Here is a 19,300-nt window from a genome sequence, read left to right as displayed (position 1 = left end):
ATTTGGTACACCAATCAGCCTAAGAGCACATCTTTGGGGTGTGGGAGGAAATCGGAGCACCCGGAGGAAACACACACAACCACAGGGAGAATGCGCAAACTCCCACAGACACAGGCCCAAATCCATGTATCTGCACAGCTAGCAGTGCTAGTCACTGAGCTGTTGTGGTGCCTGTCTGCTGGTCCAGGATTAAGCACACACAACGACACAAAGTACTAGGCCACTCTCGAAACCTCCAAGAGCAGCCCATGCATGACCCACCGTGTGCATGCCCCTCGTTTGACAACAAGGTGGACCGACACCTGTGGATTAAAAGAGACAAAACATTAACATGTAATACTACATTTCCAGTGTCGTCCTGAGGCTCTGACCCTTTTTAATACCGTCTACTATAACCCTCCATCCCTGTTTCGCTCATGTGTCTATCCAAGTAAACCTTAAACAAGTCCAACGTGCCTGCCTCCACCACCTTACTTGGTAGCGCGTTCCATACCCCTACGACCCTCTGCATGGAAAACCTTCCTCTAGTATCCAAATCATACTTCTCCCCCATCATCCTTAGATCGTGACCTCTCGTAATTGTCCACAATCTAGGGAAAAGTGTACCACTGCTGACTCTATCTATTCCTTTCATTATTTTATACACCTCTATCAGATCCCCCCTTAATCTCCGTCTTTCTAAAGAGAAGAGCCCCAGTTTCTCCAACCTTTCCTCGTAACTCAGTCCTTCCATGCCAGGCAACATCCTGGTAAACCTCCTCTGCACCCTCTCCAGGGTCTCCACGTCCTTCCGGTAGTAAGGTGACCAGAACTGGACGCAGTACGCCAAATGCGGCCTAACCAACGTTCTGTACAACTGAAGCATTAGATGGCAACTCTTATACTCTATATCCCTTCCTATAACGGCTAGCATTCCATAAGCTTTCTTCACAACTTCTCTACCTGTGTTGACACCTTCAGAGACTTGTGCACCTGCAGTCCCAGGTCCCTCTGTATTTCTATACTCTTAATCAGTCTACCTTTTATCATGTAACTCCTCCCTGCATTATTCCTTCCAAAATGCATCACCTCGCATTTGTCAGGATTAAATTCCATCTGCCATCTATCTGCCCAATATACTAACCTATCTATATCCTGCTGTGTCACCTGACAGTCTTCCTCAGTATCCGCCAATCCTGCCATCTTGGCGTCATCTGCAAACTTGCTGATCACACCACGTACGCCCTCTTCCAAGTCGTTTATGTATACTACAAAGAGGAGAGGTCCCAGTACTGAGCCCTGCAGCACACCACTGGTGACTGACCTCCAGCCAGAAAAGGACCCTTCCACTACTACTCTCTGTCTCCTATTGCCCAGCCAGTTTTCAATCCACCTAGCTACCTGTCCTTGTATCCCATGTGCCTTAACCTTTTCTACCAGCCTACCGTGAGGGACTTTGTCAAACGCCTTACTGAAATCCATATAGACGACATCAACGGCTCGCCCATCGTCAACCGTTTTTGTCACCTCCTCAAAAAATTCTACCAGATTCGTAAGGCAAGACCTCCCCTGAACAAAGCCATGTTGCGTATCCCTAATCAGATCACAATGCTCCAAATGCTCATGCATCCTATCCCTAAGAATTTTTTCCAATAATTTTCCTACCACCGATGTCAAACTCACTGGTCTATAATTTAGCAAGGTTTTCCCTACTACCCTTTTTAAACAGCGGTACCACATTAGCTACCCTCCAGTCCTCTGGGACCTCACCTGTGTCCAACAAAGAGACAAAGATTTGTGTCAGAGGCCCAGCAATTTCATCTTTCACCTCCCTAAGCAGCCTGGGATAAATACCATCAGGCCCCGGAGCTTTATCCGTTTTTGTGCTACCTAAAAACCCTAGCACTTCCTCCCTCATAATGGATATTTCCTTCCACTGATCTACAGCTCCCTCCAAGACATTACACAACACCAAACTCCTCTCCTTCGTGAATACCGACGCAAAGTATTCATTCAGGATCTCCCCCATTCCCTCAGACTCGATGCATAGTTCCCCTCCTTTGTCCCTAAGAGGACCAATTTTCCCTCTAACTACTCTCTTGCTCCTAATATAAGAGTAAAATGCCTTTGGATTTTCCTTAATCCTATCAGCCAAAGCCATTTCATGCCCTCTTTTCGCCCTCCTAACTCCCCTTTTAAGCTCCCTCCTACTCTCTCTATATTCCTCCAGCGCACTCTCCGTTCCCAGTTGTTTCGACCTAACATATGCCTCCCTCTTCTTCCTGACCAAATCTTCGATACCCCCTGTAATCCACGGCTCTCTAATCCTGCCTTTCCCATCCTTCCTCTTTGCCAGCACATGCCTTTCCTGCAACATTATCAGTTTGCCCTTGAAAGCCTCCCACTTACCAACCGTGGACTTGCCAGCTAACAACCTCTCCCAATTAGTGTCCTTCAGCGCCTTCCTAATCCGGCTATAGCTCACCTTCCCCCAGTTCAGCACCTTCCCCTTCAGATGGCACTCATCCCTTTCCATATTTATCCTAAAGTAGACGGACTTGTGGTCACTGTTAGCCACATGTTCGCCTACTACAACCTCAACCACCTGACCCGGCTCATTACCCAACACTAAATCCAGTATAGCCCCCTCCCTAGTCGGGCTAGTTACGTACTGCTCCAGGGACCCTTCCAACACACATTTTACAAACTCCTCCCCATCTGTACCCCCAGCTCTAGGCACCTTCCAATCCACTCCAGGAAGATTAAAGTCACTCACTACAACCACCTTATTCTTTCTGCACCTATCTAAAATGCCTCTGCATATACCTTCCTCCACTGACCTCGGGCTGTTGGGTGGCCTATAGTATACCCCTAGCATCGTAATCTCTCCCTTTTTATTCCTCAACTCCACCCACAGCGACTCAATCCCTAACTCCTCCATATTATCCTCCCTCTGCACTACTGTGATGTTCTCCTTTACTAATAGCGCCACCCCACCACCTCTCTTCAACCCTCCTCTGTCACACCTAAAACACTTATACCCAGGAACATTCAGCTGCCAGTCCTGCCCTTTCCTTAACCACGTCTCCGTCACTGCCACCACATCTAACTTCCTCACAAACATCAAGGCCCTAAGTTCATCCGTTTTACCCGTCACACTCCGCTCATTGAAACAGACGCAATCCAACCCACCAGGGCCCCTCAGAACCTCCTTCTCCCTGATAATTTTCCTTTCACCCAAACCTACCCTATCACCCAATTCACTCCCAACCCCAGTGTCTAATGAGCTATCAGTCTCATCCCCACCTCCCCTCCCTATTAGTTTAAACCCTGCCTAAACACTCCAGCTAATCTCCCTACTAAGACATTTGTCCCTCTCCCATTCAAATTTTCCCCATCCCTCCTGTACAGTTGCCCTTCTCTCATAAATACTTCCCAGTGGTCTACAAAAGTAAAGCCCTCTACCTTGCACCAATCCCTCAACCATGCATTCAGCTGCATGATCTCGTTATTCCTAGCCCTGCTTGTACTAGGCAGCAACCCAGAGAATGCCACCCTGGAGGTCCTGCTCTTCAGTTTGGACCCCAACTCCCTAAATTTCCTGCGTACATCTGCCCTATTCTGCCTTCCTATGTCCCTCTCCCCTACGTGTATTATTACTTCTGCCTGGGCCCCCTCCCCTTTCAAAATTCCCTCTATCCTCTCCGATACGTCCTGTACCCCTGCTCCAGGGAGGCAGACCACCATCCTGGAGTCACGCCTCTGCCCACAGAACCTCCTGCCAATTCCTTTGACCCTCCCATCCCCCACCACTATCTCATTGCCAGCCCCCTTCTGTCCCTCTGAATCATTCTGGCCCACCTGACTATCCTTTTGTACCCCTGTCGATGTACTTTGGGGGGCCACTGGAGTGGTCTTTGGACTAGGACTATTCTTCTTCTTCCTCTTCTTAACAGTTGTCCATCCATCCTGCTCCTCAGCCCCTGGGACCTCCACTTGTTCATGGTTCATAGCCATTAACTCCTCATTCTCCCTGACCAGAAATGCATCCTCTAAACGCACCTCTAGTTGCCTGACCCGGGCCCTCAAGCACTGCAGCTCTAAACACTTGACGCAGATGTGGGCCTTCGGGAGACGTGATGCCTCCAAGAACTCCCACATGTGGCACCTAACACAGCTAACATTCCTCCCCATAGCCCCTGCCATGTCCCAACCTCACCTGGGTTTGTATGTGCCAAAATGCAACACGGGAAAGATAGAAACTGCAACTCACCTCGTCTAAGCCTTAGCATGGGTATTATGAGTGTGCACTCCTAGGATGCAGAGCAGGCAGATCATATGTTAGCCAGTGTCAAATGCTAATTTAACACCAGCACTGCCATTTTGGACCTCGGTAAAAAGTCTGACAACACCAGGTTTTAGTCCAACCTATAGGATGGACTAAAACCTGGTGTTGTCAGACTTCTTACTGTGTTTATGCCAGTCCAACGCCGGCATACCCACATTTTGGACCTCGCCAATTTAGTTAATGAGCTCTCTGAAACATGTACAGCTGACTTTGTGTATTCAACAAGAGTACATGCCCAGCCAGCACAGTCTAAATGGATCGTCAACAGCTTCCAAATTAGTTGCTAATTATTTTCTACTGATTCTGTGGAATTTGTAGAAGTTTTGGAGAAGCTGGTTACAGTTGGAGTTGCAGATAGTGGGGCAGCACAGAGGAAGTCAGTGGTTATGCCCATCATTTGCTAACAGTGATGGTCCTCCTTGGGCTGCAAAATCAGTGAGAACTGATGCAGTAGCAGCAAATTAATAGAATAGTGGCTTCCTGGAGTTTTCTAGGAGCACATTACAATGCCAACCAGTCCCCACCTACGCCTCAGAGGGAGACTCATGGGGGAAGGGGGGAAGGGGGGATTCTTTAAGATCTAGTTGTGGGTCAGGAGGAGGGGATGCCGCAGATGGCTGTGCCGGGGGGGGGTGGTGGTGGGGTGCAAATTGGGGGGTAAAACAAGAGGAAACCGGTGAGAGGCGGGTACCACTGCTACTTGTGGGAGTGGGGGAGGTGATGAAGGGGCCGATGATCAGAGAAAAGGAAAAACAAAGTGCGAGCTCCGAACAGTGTGGAGAACAGAGCCCACATGTTGGTTAGCGCGGCTGCCTTGCAGCACCAAGAACCCAGGTTCGATTCCTGGTTAGATCACTTTGTGTGGAGTCTGCACGTTCTCCCCATGTCTGTATGGATTTCCTCTGGGTGCTCCTGGTTTCCTCCCACAGTTCGAAAGACATGCTGGTTAGGTGCATTGGCCATGCTAAGTTCTCCCTCAGTGTATCCGAACAGGCGCCAGAGTGTGGTGACTTGGGGATTTTCACAGTAACTTCATTGCAATGTTAATGTAAACCTACTTGTGACAATAATAAACTTTAAACTCTGTGGTGGGATAGGGTGGGGGGAGGTTGGGGTGTCTTTCAAAGATGTCGCCCTGGTTCCCTGACTTTGCTGACATGTGCATCCCCTACCACCGCCCCCCCCCACCTCCCCCCACCTCCCCCCACCCCCCCTGCATAATGGCGTGGAACACACCCTCTTGATTTGTTTAGGCAGAGTTTCATAAGATCTGGAGAGAAAACCCGTGTTTCTCGGCAGAGAGAGACATGCCGGTTTTCTTGCCAGCAGCAACACTGCCAAGTTCTGGTAAGATTTTGCCTGGTATAAATATTTATTTCACCATGCTCTTGCTAAACTAATTTTGAACTCCACTCTTGGAATATCCCTACTTTGGAAATCATTAGTGTTTATAACAATGAAGTGTAACACTCACAGGAACTTACTTCAGGTTCTTGATGTTGGTAGAACATAGAACATAGAAAAACTACAGCACAAACAAGCCCTGCAGCCCACAAGTTGTGCTGAACATATCCCTACCTACTAGGCTTACCTATAACCCTTTATCTTACTAAGTCCCATGTACTCATCTAAAAGTCTCTTCAAAGACCCTATTGAATCCACCTCCACGACCACCGCCGGCAGCCGATTCCATGCACCCACAATCCTCTGAGTGAAAAACTTACCCCTCATATCTCCTCTGTACCTACTCCCCAGCACCTTAAACCTGTGTCCTTTTGTGGTGGCCATTTCAGCCCTGTGAAAAAGCCTCTGAGAATCCACCCGATCAATACCTCTCAACATCTTATAAACCTCTATCAGGTCACCTCTCATCCTTCATCTCTTTAAGGAGAAAAGACCAAGCTCTCCCAACCTATCCTCATAAGGTATGCCTCCCAATCCAGGCAACATCCTTGTAAATCTCCTCTGCACCCTTTCAATAGCTTCCACATCCTTCCTGTAGTGAGGCAACCAGAACGGCGCACAGTACTCCAAGTGGGGTCTGACAAGGGTCTTATAAAGTTGCAGCATTACCTCCCGACTCCTCAACTCAATCCCTCAATTAATGAAGGATGTAGAAACATTGGAGATAGTGTAATGGAGATTTACCAGGATGCTGCTGATTTGGAAGGGTAGGTCTTATGAGGAAAGGTTGAGGAAGCTGGGGCTTTTCTCTTTAGAGCAGAGAAGGATGAGAGGCGACTTAATAGAGGTTTATAACATGATGAGGAGGATTGATAGAGTGGACATGCAGAAACTATTTCCTAAGGTGGATGTAACTGTTACCAAGGGGCATAAGTATAAGGTTCATGGTGGGAGATATAGGAGGGATGTCCAAGGTAGAACCTTTGTTCAGAGTGGTTGTGGTGTGGAATGCATTGCCTGCTGTGACAGTGGAGTCGAACACTTTAGGAACTTTCGAGCGATTTATTGGATTGCCATATGGAACATACCAGAATGATAGGGAGTGGGATAGCTTGATCTTGGGTTTGGACATAGCTCGACACAACATCGAGGGACGAAGGGCCTGTACTGTGCTATACTGTTCTATGTTCTATGTACTGTGCCTGCTTCCAGACATCCACCACCCTGTGTGAGAAACTTACCGCACACATGTCCCTTAAACTTTTTGTGTAGATTTAGATCACAAGTCATCCATTATCTTATTGTATGGCAAAGCAGGACTGAGGGTTAACTAGTCAACTAATTTTCCTATGGCGTCCATATGTATCACAATAAATATATTTCAAAGCAAAGTATTGTGTGTAAAATATGTTAAACACAAATCTCAACAGAAGTCAGTTGGGCTGAATGATCTGTTTCTGAGCTTTAAATTATACAAAACATCTAAGGGTGATCACGTGACATAGTTGTTAGCACCAGGGACCCGGGTTCAATTCTGGCCTCGGGTGACTGTGTGGAGTTTGCACATTCTCCCTGTGGATGTATGGGTTTCCTCCAAGTGCTGCGGGTTTCTTTCACAATCCAGTGCAGATTAGATGATTGGCCATTGTAAATTGCCCTTTGGTTTCCCAAGATGTATAGGTTAGATGGATTAGCCATGGTAAATTTGTGGGATTATTGGGATAGTGCAGGGTCGGGGGGCTGGGTAAAATACTCTCAGAGAATTGGTGCAGACTTGAGAGGCCAAATTGCATCATTGTGCACTGTAGGGATTGTATGATTAAAGTATTCCTGCACATTTTGAGGCACTATATCATTTCTAGTTCATTCTTTCTCACATTATCGGATGTTCCATATTTTGAACGTTCTATTAAATGGGAGTCCTCTCTGCCTGTTCAGGTATAGCGATCATTTCACTCTTTGATCAGTGACTGTTTTTTCAATGAATCTTCAAGCTGCAATTCTGCTGATCCTTAAAAAAAATCATTGTCCTGTGAAAATTGTCATTTTCAGAAACTCAAGCATCTGAACTAGAAGCTGTGAATCCCAGTCCAGGTGGTACAGAGGGCACCACTTTCAGATTTATGCCAGCCCCTGGGCATGTCATAACAGACAGATTGTTCGAAACAAGAAATTCAGCTGATGCGCAGCTGGGAATGAGAGCACGAACAAACCACAAACAGAAAGCAAGAGAACCACTGGTAAAAATCAAACATTATTTTGAACTCATTTGAAAAATTTAGACTGAATTATTGGATAAAAGCAAATTACTGCAGATGCTGGAATCTGAAACCAAAAGAGAAAATGCTGGAAAATCTCAGCAGGTCTGGCAGCTCTATGGTGAGAAAAGAGCTGATATTTCAACTCCAGACGACCCTTTCTCAAAGCTTTTTTCTCTTTTGGTTTTAGATTAAATTACCGTTGAACTGATATTGATAAATCTATGTTTTGGGTTTCCTTTACCATTACTTGGTTAACATAACGTCGCCCCATCTCATTCATCCAAACACAGGATTCCTAACAATGTAAACTCTGGTTACACTTATTTTCCTTTTTCCAATATCATTATCCCCTCTATTTTCTTCTCTGTGCCATTGGCACTCGTTCATGGTTCCAATGGTACTTTACTGTGACAGGGACTACCAGGAAGGTGATGGTCTACTGGTATTATTGCTAGACTATTAATCCAAAAACTCAACTAATGTTCTGGGCACCTGGGTTCAAACCCTGTCACAACAGATGGCGGAATTTGAATTCAATAAAAAAAATCTGGAATTAAGAATCCACTGATGACCATGAAACCATTGTCAATTGTTGGAAAAGCCCATTTCATTCACTAATATCCTGTAGGGAAGGAAATTTGCTCTTTTCACATGGTCTGGCCTACAGGTGACTCTGGAGTCACGGCAATGTGGTTGATTCTCAGCTGACCCCTGAAATGGCAAGCCATTCAGTTCAAGAGCAACTAGGGATAGGCAATAAATGCTGGCCAGCCAGTGATGCCCATGTCCCACAAACGAATGAAAAAAAAAATCTATGGTTTATCTGATCACAGCACATGATGCAGCTAAACTGATCATATTCTCATTATTTAACAATCAGAAGTAGGAATCAACAACAACAAAGCCAATTCTTGCCTTCTACATCTGTTGTGACTTTGATCAATAAGTCAGAACATACCTACGGGGAGCTCTGGAACATGTTAGTCTCTATAGCCCAGTGACTAATTATTTCAAGGGCAGAATTTTATTCTTTCCCCGCTACTGACAGGCTTGTAGGTAGGGCTTGCCATAATATCTTTCAGAAGACTTAGCCCCTCTGTAATTTTATGTTAGGACATGCAAAGCTGAGCTGGTCTGCCCATCCTAATTGAGGCAATGACCACTTTAGGGTTGTTTCCCACTCAACCTCAATTTTCAGGCTGGTGAGAGGAGTTCAGGGGCAGGGGTGAAGCCTGAATTGTAGTGTCCCTGTTTAGATTTTGGGCAGTCAGGGAGCAGGTGCCTCCATCAACAGCTTTCTTTTCAACATCTGGTGCTTTCCCACAAGGTATAGCTTTTGCACATGTTCCCTGGCCCCCTTTGGCCTCTCCAATACCTCCATCCCTCCCATGCTCAGTCCACTGAATTTCACCTCCACTCCCTTCCCTGACACCCCACATTACTTGGTCCTGAACTTGGGGACCACTTGTAGTTCCAATCCTGTCCACTTCAGCCACTCCTGCGACTGGAGAGCAGCCAGTCAATCAGATTGACTGGAAACTCTGAGGCAAGACTCAAGAGTTGGAATGACCTACTTTGGTGCATTAGATATTTCTGTCTTTCCATGTTTCTTCAGTGGCACAGGACATCAGGAAACTAATTTTCCAGGTATCATTTGCATTTGTGAAGTTCATTCCTCAGCCTCTTCCACGGAACCTGCCCAAGACGGGAACAGAAATTGGCTGTGGGTGGCCATAAAGGCCTGCTCAAGTGTAATATTTCCAATAGCTTCTCTGGTCATCTTTTATAATCGCTCTGAGAATGATATAAACAAGTGGATTGCTAAACTAATGTAATCATTTTGTGATCAATTGTCTAGTCTTCTCTTGACCTTTTATGATTGAGGTGTGCCCTCTGTCACCGAGTGCAATGTTGGCTGTCAAGGAAAAACGAATGTATCTTGTACTTGGTCATTATACCCAAAATGTCACAAGTAGGTTGGTTACATAACATGTTTCTGTTATTTTGCATGAGATTGCAGTATACCCACGTATAAATCGGCACTGCCTATTACTTCTCAGATAAACCATCTGAGAAGTTATGCATGGCCCACAAGAAGGCAAGGTCAGCACTACTGACTTTCAGTTCATGGAAGAGGTGAACCTTACCAGGAGTACGTCACTTACATAGTGTCAAAAAATATTCAAAATTCCTGCTAACTTAATTCCAGCAAACTAGCCTTTTAATGAGCATGCATAAGATGCCAATCCCTGCAAATGGGGGTCCTACATTCATTGTCATGGAACTCTACCCATGTTAATCCTGCCTTGACAGTCAGGAAATGAAAGTTCAAACAGTTTATCTCGCCAGCAGGAAACAGTTTTTTTTACCTCCTGCCAAACTGAGTACCCACCACAATTCCCACTGCTAGCAAGAGTGGGAAATTCTGCTCTTGCACCTCAGCAAGCATTTAATGGTACAAAATTGAAAAAACATAGAACATAGAACGTGAAACATTACAGTGCAGTACAAGCCCTTCGGCCCTCGATGTTGCGCCGACCAGTGGAACCAATCTAATGACCCTCTAACCTAAACTATTCCAAAAGAGAATATGGAAAGGGGAAAGGCAGAAAGCAGAATAAGGGGAAGGATAAATAAGACAGAGGGAAAGAAGAAAAATCTTCAATGAATAATTTTTAAAATGATGTAGTCTGCTCAATGTGTTAGTTTGGTTAACAATGGAAGCATGGCATTTAAAAATTAGCCTGGGAAAAAAAATCTGGACATCACTCTTTGTGTAATTTCTTCAATGAACACATGGAGGCATGATTGTGTTCTTCACTAAACCCAAAGTTTTGTAAATTAAAATTTGAAAAAGCTTTGGTGCCTCATTCATATTTTGTTATCTTCTTTAACTACATGTAGCGATGTTTAAAAGAGAGGGGAACCTGATGTTTGCTTTTTTTTTCAGTGGCTTTTCTCTTCCTTTCAGTTAAATATTTAGTTGAAGAGTTCCTGTGTGAAGATCTGGAGAAAACCATTTTGGTTAAGAGACAGTCAACTAGCCTCGCTCCACTGACATCAGGCAAAAAAAATCACATTTTACCAGTTGTTTTCTTTAATCAGTAGTCGCTGTTAAACTCTTGGCATCATATTAAACTGGAAAGCGCAGCTTCTGATCCATTCTGAAACAAATATCACTGAATTAAATACCCACTAATTCATACAGGTTGTTGTCTGACATCAGTGGAGTGAGACTGTTCCTTTTACTCTTCTTCAGATGTCTATTTACTAGGGTCTGTAGGAGGGATCTGTGATTAATGAATTTGCTATTAAATAAATGGCTATTTAGACCCAGTGTTGTTATTCAAACTGTTAAAGTTTTCACTGTAGTAGACTTGGTGATCTGGTGAATTAGACTGTGTTTTCTTACTGGCATGTCATTTTGAAAACAGTCCAGTCTGATAGTCTAATAGTTGGATATCCCTTTCATCTGCTGACTGTATATGTGCTTTGGGGACATTTATAAAGCATGTCCTATTAGGTATATTGTTGCAGCGGTAGAAAATCACTATAAACTAGTATCCCCATTTAGACAGGTCAGAAGATTTGGTGTCACAAGTGTAAAATGTCACAATGGTGCAGTATTTTTTCTGAGAAAATGTTTATTGGAAGAATAACAAGATCTGTATCTAACCATATTTTAGTTGAGTTTGGAGTGCTTGATTCAGATCCTCGGTCCCTGATATCAAGAATACTTACTCAATACTTACTTTACTCCCACCACCACTGAAACCCCATTTCACATTATTGCAATACCTAAAGACTCATTGCCCAGCACTACCCCATGTCCTCCTTACATGGATGACGAGGGATATTTGTTCAACTTGTTATCCAGATCTATAACTGACACTGCTGACGTACTGGTATGAAAATCTTTTATAACAGACAGGCAATCTGCAATGCCAGCTTTACACCCAGGCAGCAAATTCAAACTCTTTTCACAGCAAAAATGCTGCCATATGTACTGTGTCTTACAAGAAGAAAATTATTCTGAATTAATATCATTCACTTTGATTTTAAAATAAGTTCACAGCTGGAAAATTGGTGGGAACACCACCACTTGCAAGTTCCCCTCGAAGCCACACATCACCGATAATCGCCATTCACTTCAGTATTTCATTATCAAATTCCTTCTATATGCATATAATATACAATGTTCATTTATAATTTCATATTCTCCCATGAACATTATTCCATCGCTAAGAGGTTGAGAAGATCATTTACACTCAGGTCACAGATCTGTCACGAACATTCTCAATTTACTCACTGGGAGGTCCAGGATGGTGGTCTGAGATAACTTGTTGCGGTTGAGTATCTGATTGCTGCTCAGTGCCTCTTGAATGACAAAGAAAGTATTGGGTTCAGAGTTAAGGGTTCAATAGCACAATTTACATTTTGGTTTTTAAGGTGTGAGACAGCAATTCACTGTGTCACCAGAAAATATATTTGTAATTCTTTTCCTTTAAACAAGTAGATTATCAGAAATATGTGAATAACATAGCAACACTATCTACATTTGTCGATGCTTCTTCCTTCCTGAGTCTTCAGAAACCGTGGGCTAATGATCAGTAGCCATTGCCTTATTGATCCCTTAGGAAAACACTTGAATTTTAAAGTGAGACTAAGTTTGCAATTTTAGATCAACATGCACAAAAGAAATTATGAAGATCTGTAGATTTTAATTAATCCTTTGTAATTTTGAAGTTTCATTTCTAAATTCCATCACAGGTTTAGTCCAGGTATGGAGGCATGTGCTGACTTCAGAAGGAAAGGTGGGAGTTGCTGCCCCTTGACATCACAGCAGCATTTGGTCAATTGTGGAAAAAGGGGTTCTAATAAAACTGATGTCAATGGAGAAAACAGGAGGACCTGGACAACATCCAGGCTTGGTTTGACAGGTAGAAGATAACATGTGACTAATAAGTGCTAGATAATGAACAGCTGCAACAAGAAAAGCCCAATCATGGCCATGAGCATCAGGCACCACCATCATCAAGAATCCCAGCAACAATGTGTTTGGGGTCAACACTGTCCAGAAGCTAAAGTAATCCAGTCATTTCAACATCAATAGTATCATAGAATCCCCACAGTGCAGAAAGAGGCCATCTAGCCCATCGAGTCTGCACCGAACACAATCCCATCCAGGCCCCATCCCTACACAATTATCTGCTAATCCCTCTAATTTACACATCTCAAGACACTAAGGGGCAATTTTAGCATGGCCAATCAACTTAACCCACACATCTTTGGACTGTGGGAGAAAACCAGAGCACCTGGAGGAAACCCATGCAGACACAAGGAGAATGTACAAACTCCACACAGACAGTGACCGAAGCTAGGAATCGAACCCAGGCCCCTAGAGCTGTGAAGCAACAGTGCTAACCACTGCGCTACCATGCCGCCCTCAAAAAGTAAAAAAAGCAAAAACTGGATATTCTGCAATGAATGGTTCATGTCTTGAGATCTCAAAGCCTTTCCATCATTTACGATGTCCATTTCAGAATAGTGGTGGAATATCCCCACTCATTTAAATGATCGCAGCTGTAAGACAACGACATTCATAAATTTTAACATCACTGGTGCCATTGAACACGATATGCATTTCAACCATCACCAGTATATCAAAAACAGAAAATGCTGGTCAATTTCAATAGGTTTGACAGCATCCGTGGAGAGAGGATAGAGCTAACGTTTGTGTCGAGATGACCCTTTGTCAGAGCCTGGCCAGTGCACTATAGCTGTTATAGAATTACAGGGTCAAGAAGGAGACCATGTTGCCCATCTATTATATAAGTAATCTACCAAATAAACTGCTGCAAATTTCAAACTTAATTTCACAGCACCTCCTAGTCTTGCATGAGCAGCAAGAGTATTGGGCCACTTTCGCCTCCATTTTTCTCTTTGAATCACAGGTTATTCTGACTCCAAGATGCATCACCATTTTTTCATTATTGCTAGGTCCAAATCTTACCAAACATTTGTAGGTCTGACCCAGGATCATAACATGTTCTAGACACTTTACTGTGTAGGTCACAATTGCAAAATTTGTAGACAACGCGAAAATTGGAAGTACTGTGAGGGGAATGGTGCTAATCTTAAAAATGACAGGACCAAGGTGGTGAAATGGTCAAAAAAAAGCAGATGAAATGCAAAGTCATCCATTTTAGTAGGAAGAAAATGGAGAGACAATATTAAGTGAAGAGCGTAGTTCCAAAGGGGGCATAGGAGCAGCGGTGATTGGGATTATATGTGCACAAGTCATTGAAGGTGGCAGGAGAGGCTGAGAGTGTGATTTGAAGCATCCAGAATCCTGGGCTTTATGTACCAAGGCATAGAGTACAAAAGCAAGGAAGTTATGATAAACCTGTATAAAATTCTGGCTTGACCTCAGCTATAGTATTATGTTCAGTTCTGGCCACCACACAATAGGAAGGGTGTGAAGGCAATAAAACAGGTGTGGAAATAATTCATAAGAATGATTTCAGGGATGAGGAACTTCAATTAGGTGGATAGATTGAAGAAATTGGGGTTGTTAACCTTGGAAAAGAAGACTTTGATAGAGGGGTCCTGTATAGAGTAAATCGAGCGAAACTGTGCCTTTGGTGGAAGAATCAAGAAGAAGAGTGCACAGATATAAGGTAATTGACAAAAGAAGCAATGTGGCATGAGGACAACCTGTGTTACACAGTGAGTGGTTGGGATCTGGGACATGCTACCTGACAGTGTGGTGGAGGAAGGGTCAATCGAAGCATTCCAACGGGAATTGGCTCATTATCTGAAAAGGGAAAATGAAGCTCCCACATACTGTGCACTGCTGAGTGCACTAACATGACTGTCTTGAGAAATCAATGGGCGGGGCTTTTCCCCACTGGAGAGGCCGGCAGTATAATGCTGAGTGGGCCACTGTTTATTCACCAATCTCAGTGCTGACTCAGACTGGTACATACACAATAGCCCACATTGCCAGCCTCCCAATCACCAGCCTCAACACCCCTACCCACTCCAGTCCATCTTGATCTCCCCAGTCACCCCCTCTTCCCAGCAATCCTAAATTCTCCCACCTCCCCCACCCCCCCCCGCCCCCAACAAATCCTGTTGTCCAGCCTGATCGCTGGCCTGCCTCCCTCTGTCACCCCTGACTGCAGAGTGGCAGCAGGACCACCGCCCCCCCCCCAACCCCCACGGTTCTCCCCTCCATTCGGTCCCAACCCCTTTTGCATGGCCGATGCCTAGTGGGCAGTGCCAATACGCCCCCTGGCCATTGCCACTTTGCCCCTTGGGCAGAGCCAGGGGACACCATCCCTTACCCCTGACGTCCTGGTGGGGGGCCTCGAAGGCACCCCGCTTCGCTCCAGTGGGGTTGGGCTGCCAGTACCCCACAAGTGGGATGCTGTTGTAAACCCCATTGGATTGAAGTACGCATGACATGGGGGGGGTGGGGGGTGGGAGGAGGGAAATGGGGAGAGAGAGATTCTAGTGGCTGGAGACTCACAGGGCCATGGCACCTTGCGGGGAGTCCCCTAAATGGTCTCCACCTGAGGGTAAAGTAGTACAGCGGGCTGGGAGAATCACCCTTGTAATTTTATTTTGTTTGCGGTCGAGCCTGTATTTTGGCAAAAGTCAGAGTAGTGCATGTTGCTGATGTATGACAAGGTGCTAATCTAAAGATTAATGATTTTGATATAACCATTGGATATTTATTCGCTGATTATCAGAAGTTCATAAATAAGAAAAAAACACCTGCAATTATTTTGCACCTTTCATGACCTCAAGTATTTCAAAGCCAGCAAAGCATTTCTGAAGTGTCCTAACGTAGGAAATGTGACAGGAAATTTGTGTACAGCAAGCTCCCACAAACAGCAATCTGACCATGACAAGATCATCTGTTTTTGTGACGATCAAAGGGTAAATATTGGCTAGGACACCAGGGATAATTCTCCTGCACTTCTTCAGAGAATCCCTACAGTGCAGAAGGAGCCCATTTGGCCCACTGAGTCTGCACCAACTCTGGGCCAGGCCTGGACAGAGTTCCTTATCCAGGCCTGTAATCCTACACCTTTACCATGGCTGACCCATTTAACCTATATATCTTTTAAAACTAATGGGAAATTTAGCATGACCAATCTGCCTAACCCGCACATCTTTGGAGTGTGGGAAGAAACTGGAGCACCTGGAGGAAACCCATGCAGACATGAGGAGAATGTGCAAACTCCACACAGACAGTCACCCAAGGCCGGAATCGAAACCGGGTCCCTGGTGCTGTGACGCAGCAGTGCTAACCACTGCCCCACCCAAAGTTATACCAAGAGATCAAAATTGTACCAAGAGATCATTGACGGTTACCTGAAAAGACAGTGTGCTTCCACATTGCAGCACTTTACCAGCATTGGACTGAATTTGCAGCCTCGATATATGTGCTCATGTCTTGAAGTGGGACTTTAACTTACAACTTCTAACTCAGAGGAGAGAATTCTTGCAACTGTGCCAGGGCTAATAGTGTGTGTATACATAAAATATATATACACATGTATATTTATTATGTTTTCTGGAGTCTAATGTACATTAGATTTATCTTGTCAATTCCATATTGATTTTATACAGGGCCCATGCCAGGAGGAAATGCAGAGAGCGATTGAGAGGATTATTCTGATTCAACAGCACACTAACGAAGAGCTTTACAGGTTTCACATCCCCAACTGTGATAAGAGAGGATTTTATAACCTGAAACAGGTACTTGGATTTTTGCTGTTCAAATGATGGCAAATGATATTGAAATTTAAAAGACAAAAGTAGACGATTCAGCCCGTAAATTCGATCACGCTTGCTTTATTGGGGTTTTGGGGATTGTCTAGTCTCTTAAGTATGCTACTCAAGTCCATAGTCCCTTTCACCATAACTGTTTACTCAACGCAAATATTGACACATTTGGACCTCCACAAGAAGTTAAAGCATTTGTTACCTGCAAAATCTCTCTTACTACTTAGTCATATGATCTGACAACAAAATAACATCAGCATCACGCATGCTTCTGATGTTAACCCTTCACTTGTTCATATGACAGTGGAGGTGAAGGACGTAACACAGCGGTAAGGTCGGGTGTAAAGCGCCTAGTGCGATCGCTGTCGGTTTTTGTGACCAGCGCCATTTTACAAACGCGGATTTCCGGCGCCATCAGCCTCCTGCCGGAAATGGGCTGAATGGAAGGTTAATGCATTCAAATTTATTGTAATATTGTTTTGCATCTGCTTAGCAAGCCCGCTAAGCCTGCTCAATCATCTGGGCCCACCCCCTTTTAGGATCTCTTTGGGAAAGATTCATACCAGCAAGGAATAGACATGTTCCCCATGAACAGGGAGCGGTCGACTTGGCCTCATCAGTGGAACTGGAGGCCATTAAGGCACCCTGGGGAGGTTGAGGTCAAAGGGGGGAGGTGCCTTTGGGCAGTACCAGACTGGCACTGCCACCCTGGCACCTGGGCATTGCTAGTCTGGCATCTGGGCCCACCAAGCAGTACCGGGGGTGGGGCCAGTGGGGGCAGGGCCAGTGTGGGAGATGCTAATTGGGGAAGGGATGAATGGGGAGAGGGAGCCACTGGCACTCTTCAGGGACCGGTAAGGGGGAAGGTGGGAGAAGGGTCCCACTGCCACTTTGCAGGGATCGGTTGGGGAGGGAGAGAGGGAAGGAAGGAAGGGGGAAGGGAGAGGGGGCCCTCTGCCACTCTGCAAGGATCATTAGGTGTGAGGGAGAGAGGGGGCTTGCTACCACTCTGCAAGGATCGATGGGGGCTGGACGGGAGGGGTCCGCGATCACTGGAGGGAGGGATGGTCTGCGATCAGACTGAGTGGTGGATAGGTCGGCGGGAGCTACATCTTGGGTCACCACCCCTGCAATTGCAGGGGCTCGGGAGCTGCTTCAGGCAGCCTGCAGTCATCTGATCTGACAACAAAATAACATCAGCAACACGTATGCTTCTGATGTTAACCCTTCACTTGCTGTGCATGTGCACTACCTCCATCTGCAGTATTTTGGGCATGTTAAGCCCTGCCCACAAGCTTCTGCAACATGCTTGCTTAGAATTTTGCAGGCATGGTATGGGGGAGGGGGGAACCTAAAACCACAGCCAAAAGACGGATCTGTAATTTTCCCAGTTTCAGGTTCGCCCCGCACTTAGAAAACAATGGTAAAATCGCCCCCATTATGGCATTTTTACTCCTTCTATACCTTCTAAAATATTAGACACCATTCATGAGAAAAATTCTGGAGTGAACACAGTTTCATAGGACAATCTATTGAAACAATAACAACCAAACAGTGCTATAAATGGGGTCAATAATCTGTTTTCTTTATTAAGAGGCAACTGTTTGCATCCAATTTAGTAAATAGATTACCCTTGACTAGTTTGTCAAGGATCTCACCCACTGAGACCATTGGGTGGATCTCTATTCCACTGATCTGTTTAATTGAGTTAAATTCACAGATTCTTATTGAGCCTTTTGGTTTTATGATTGTAACCATTCCTGAAGACCATTTTATTCATAATCTTTCTTACCTAACAAAATTCTATCAATCTCAATTTTGAAATATCCAACTCGAGTAAACTCAAAAGCTTTTTGGGAGCTCAAGGGAGGTTCAGATTTTCTCTACTACTTGTCAAAATTACTCTCTGCCTAACCTCTGAAAAGTCTAGCTTAAATGGCTATGCCTCCTTGTTCTGGACTCTCTCACCGAAGGAAATAGTTCATCCCTAGTGACTCCCTTCTGGGAGTAATTACAAGACAAAGTGTAAGGTAGAGAGACCATTCTATTGAACAATCAGCACTAACTGTTCCCTTGTTTAGAACATGCATTTGTAGATACATGCGCTGGGGCAGGCTAGTTTACAAAATGCTTAAAAAACAATCTTCAACCTCATCACCTCATTGTAGTGCACAAAATTCTTACAGGACTCAACAGGATATATGCAAAAAGGATATTTCTCCTGGTTGGGGAGGGGATGAGGGCAGTGTGGGGAATCTAAAATAATGGGACACTGTTTCATAATAAGAGGCTGGCCATTTAGGACCTATTGAGGAAGAATGTCTTCATTCAGAGGGAGGTGAACCTTTGGAATTCTCTACACCAGACTGATGTGGAGGCAGAGATTTCTAGATGCCAATAACTTCAAAGGATGTGGAGATAGTGCAGGAAGATCAGCCATGATCTAGTTAAATGGCAGAGCATGCTCAAGGGGCATATCTTGGCAGTATCAGATCCTTCCGGATATTTT

General features: G+C 44.8%; 1 protein-coding gene across 1 annotated transcript in view; it reads left to right on the top strand.

Moving 5' to 3' along the window:
* Window positions 1-19,300, top strand: part of igfbp1a (insulin-like growth factor binding protein 1a) — a 97,099-nt gene that overhangs the window by 69,137 nt on the left and 8,662 nt on the right. The window contains exons 2-3 of the mRNA XM_080209205.1: window positions 7,784-7,971; window positions 16,636-16,764. Of these exons, the coding sequence (XP_080065331.1) occupies window positions 7,784-7,971; window positions 16,636-16,764 (317 nt within the window). The remainder of the gene's footprint in view (window positions 1-7,783; window positions 7,972-16,635; window positions 16,765-19,300) is intronic.

This window comes from Carcharhinus amblyrhynchos, chromosome 2, assembly GCF_965287045.1.
Source record: "Carcharhinus amblyrhynchos chromosome 2, sCarAmb.v2.hapA, whole genome shotgun sequence".
In the NCBI taxonomy this organism is placed as follows: Eukaryota; Metazoa; Chordata; class Chondrichthyes; order Carcharhiniformes; family Carcharhinidae; genus Carcharhinus; species Carcharhinus amblyrhynchos.
The sequence above is the reverse complement of the archived record's forward strand: the minus strand, read 5'-3'. Positions and strand labels throughout refer to the sequence as shown.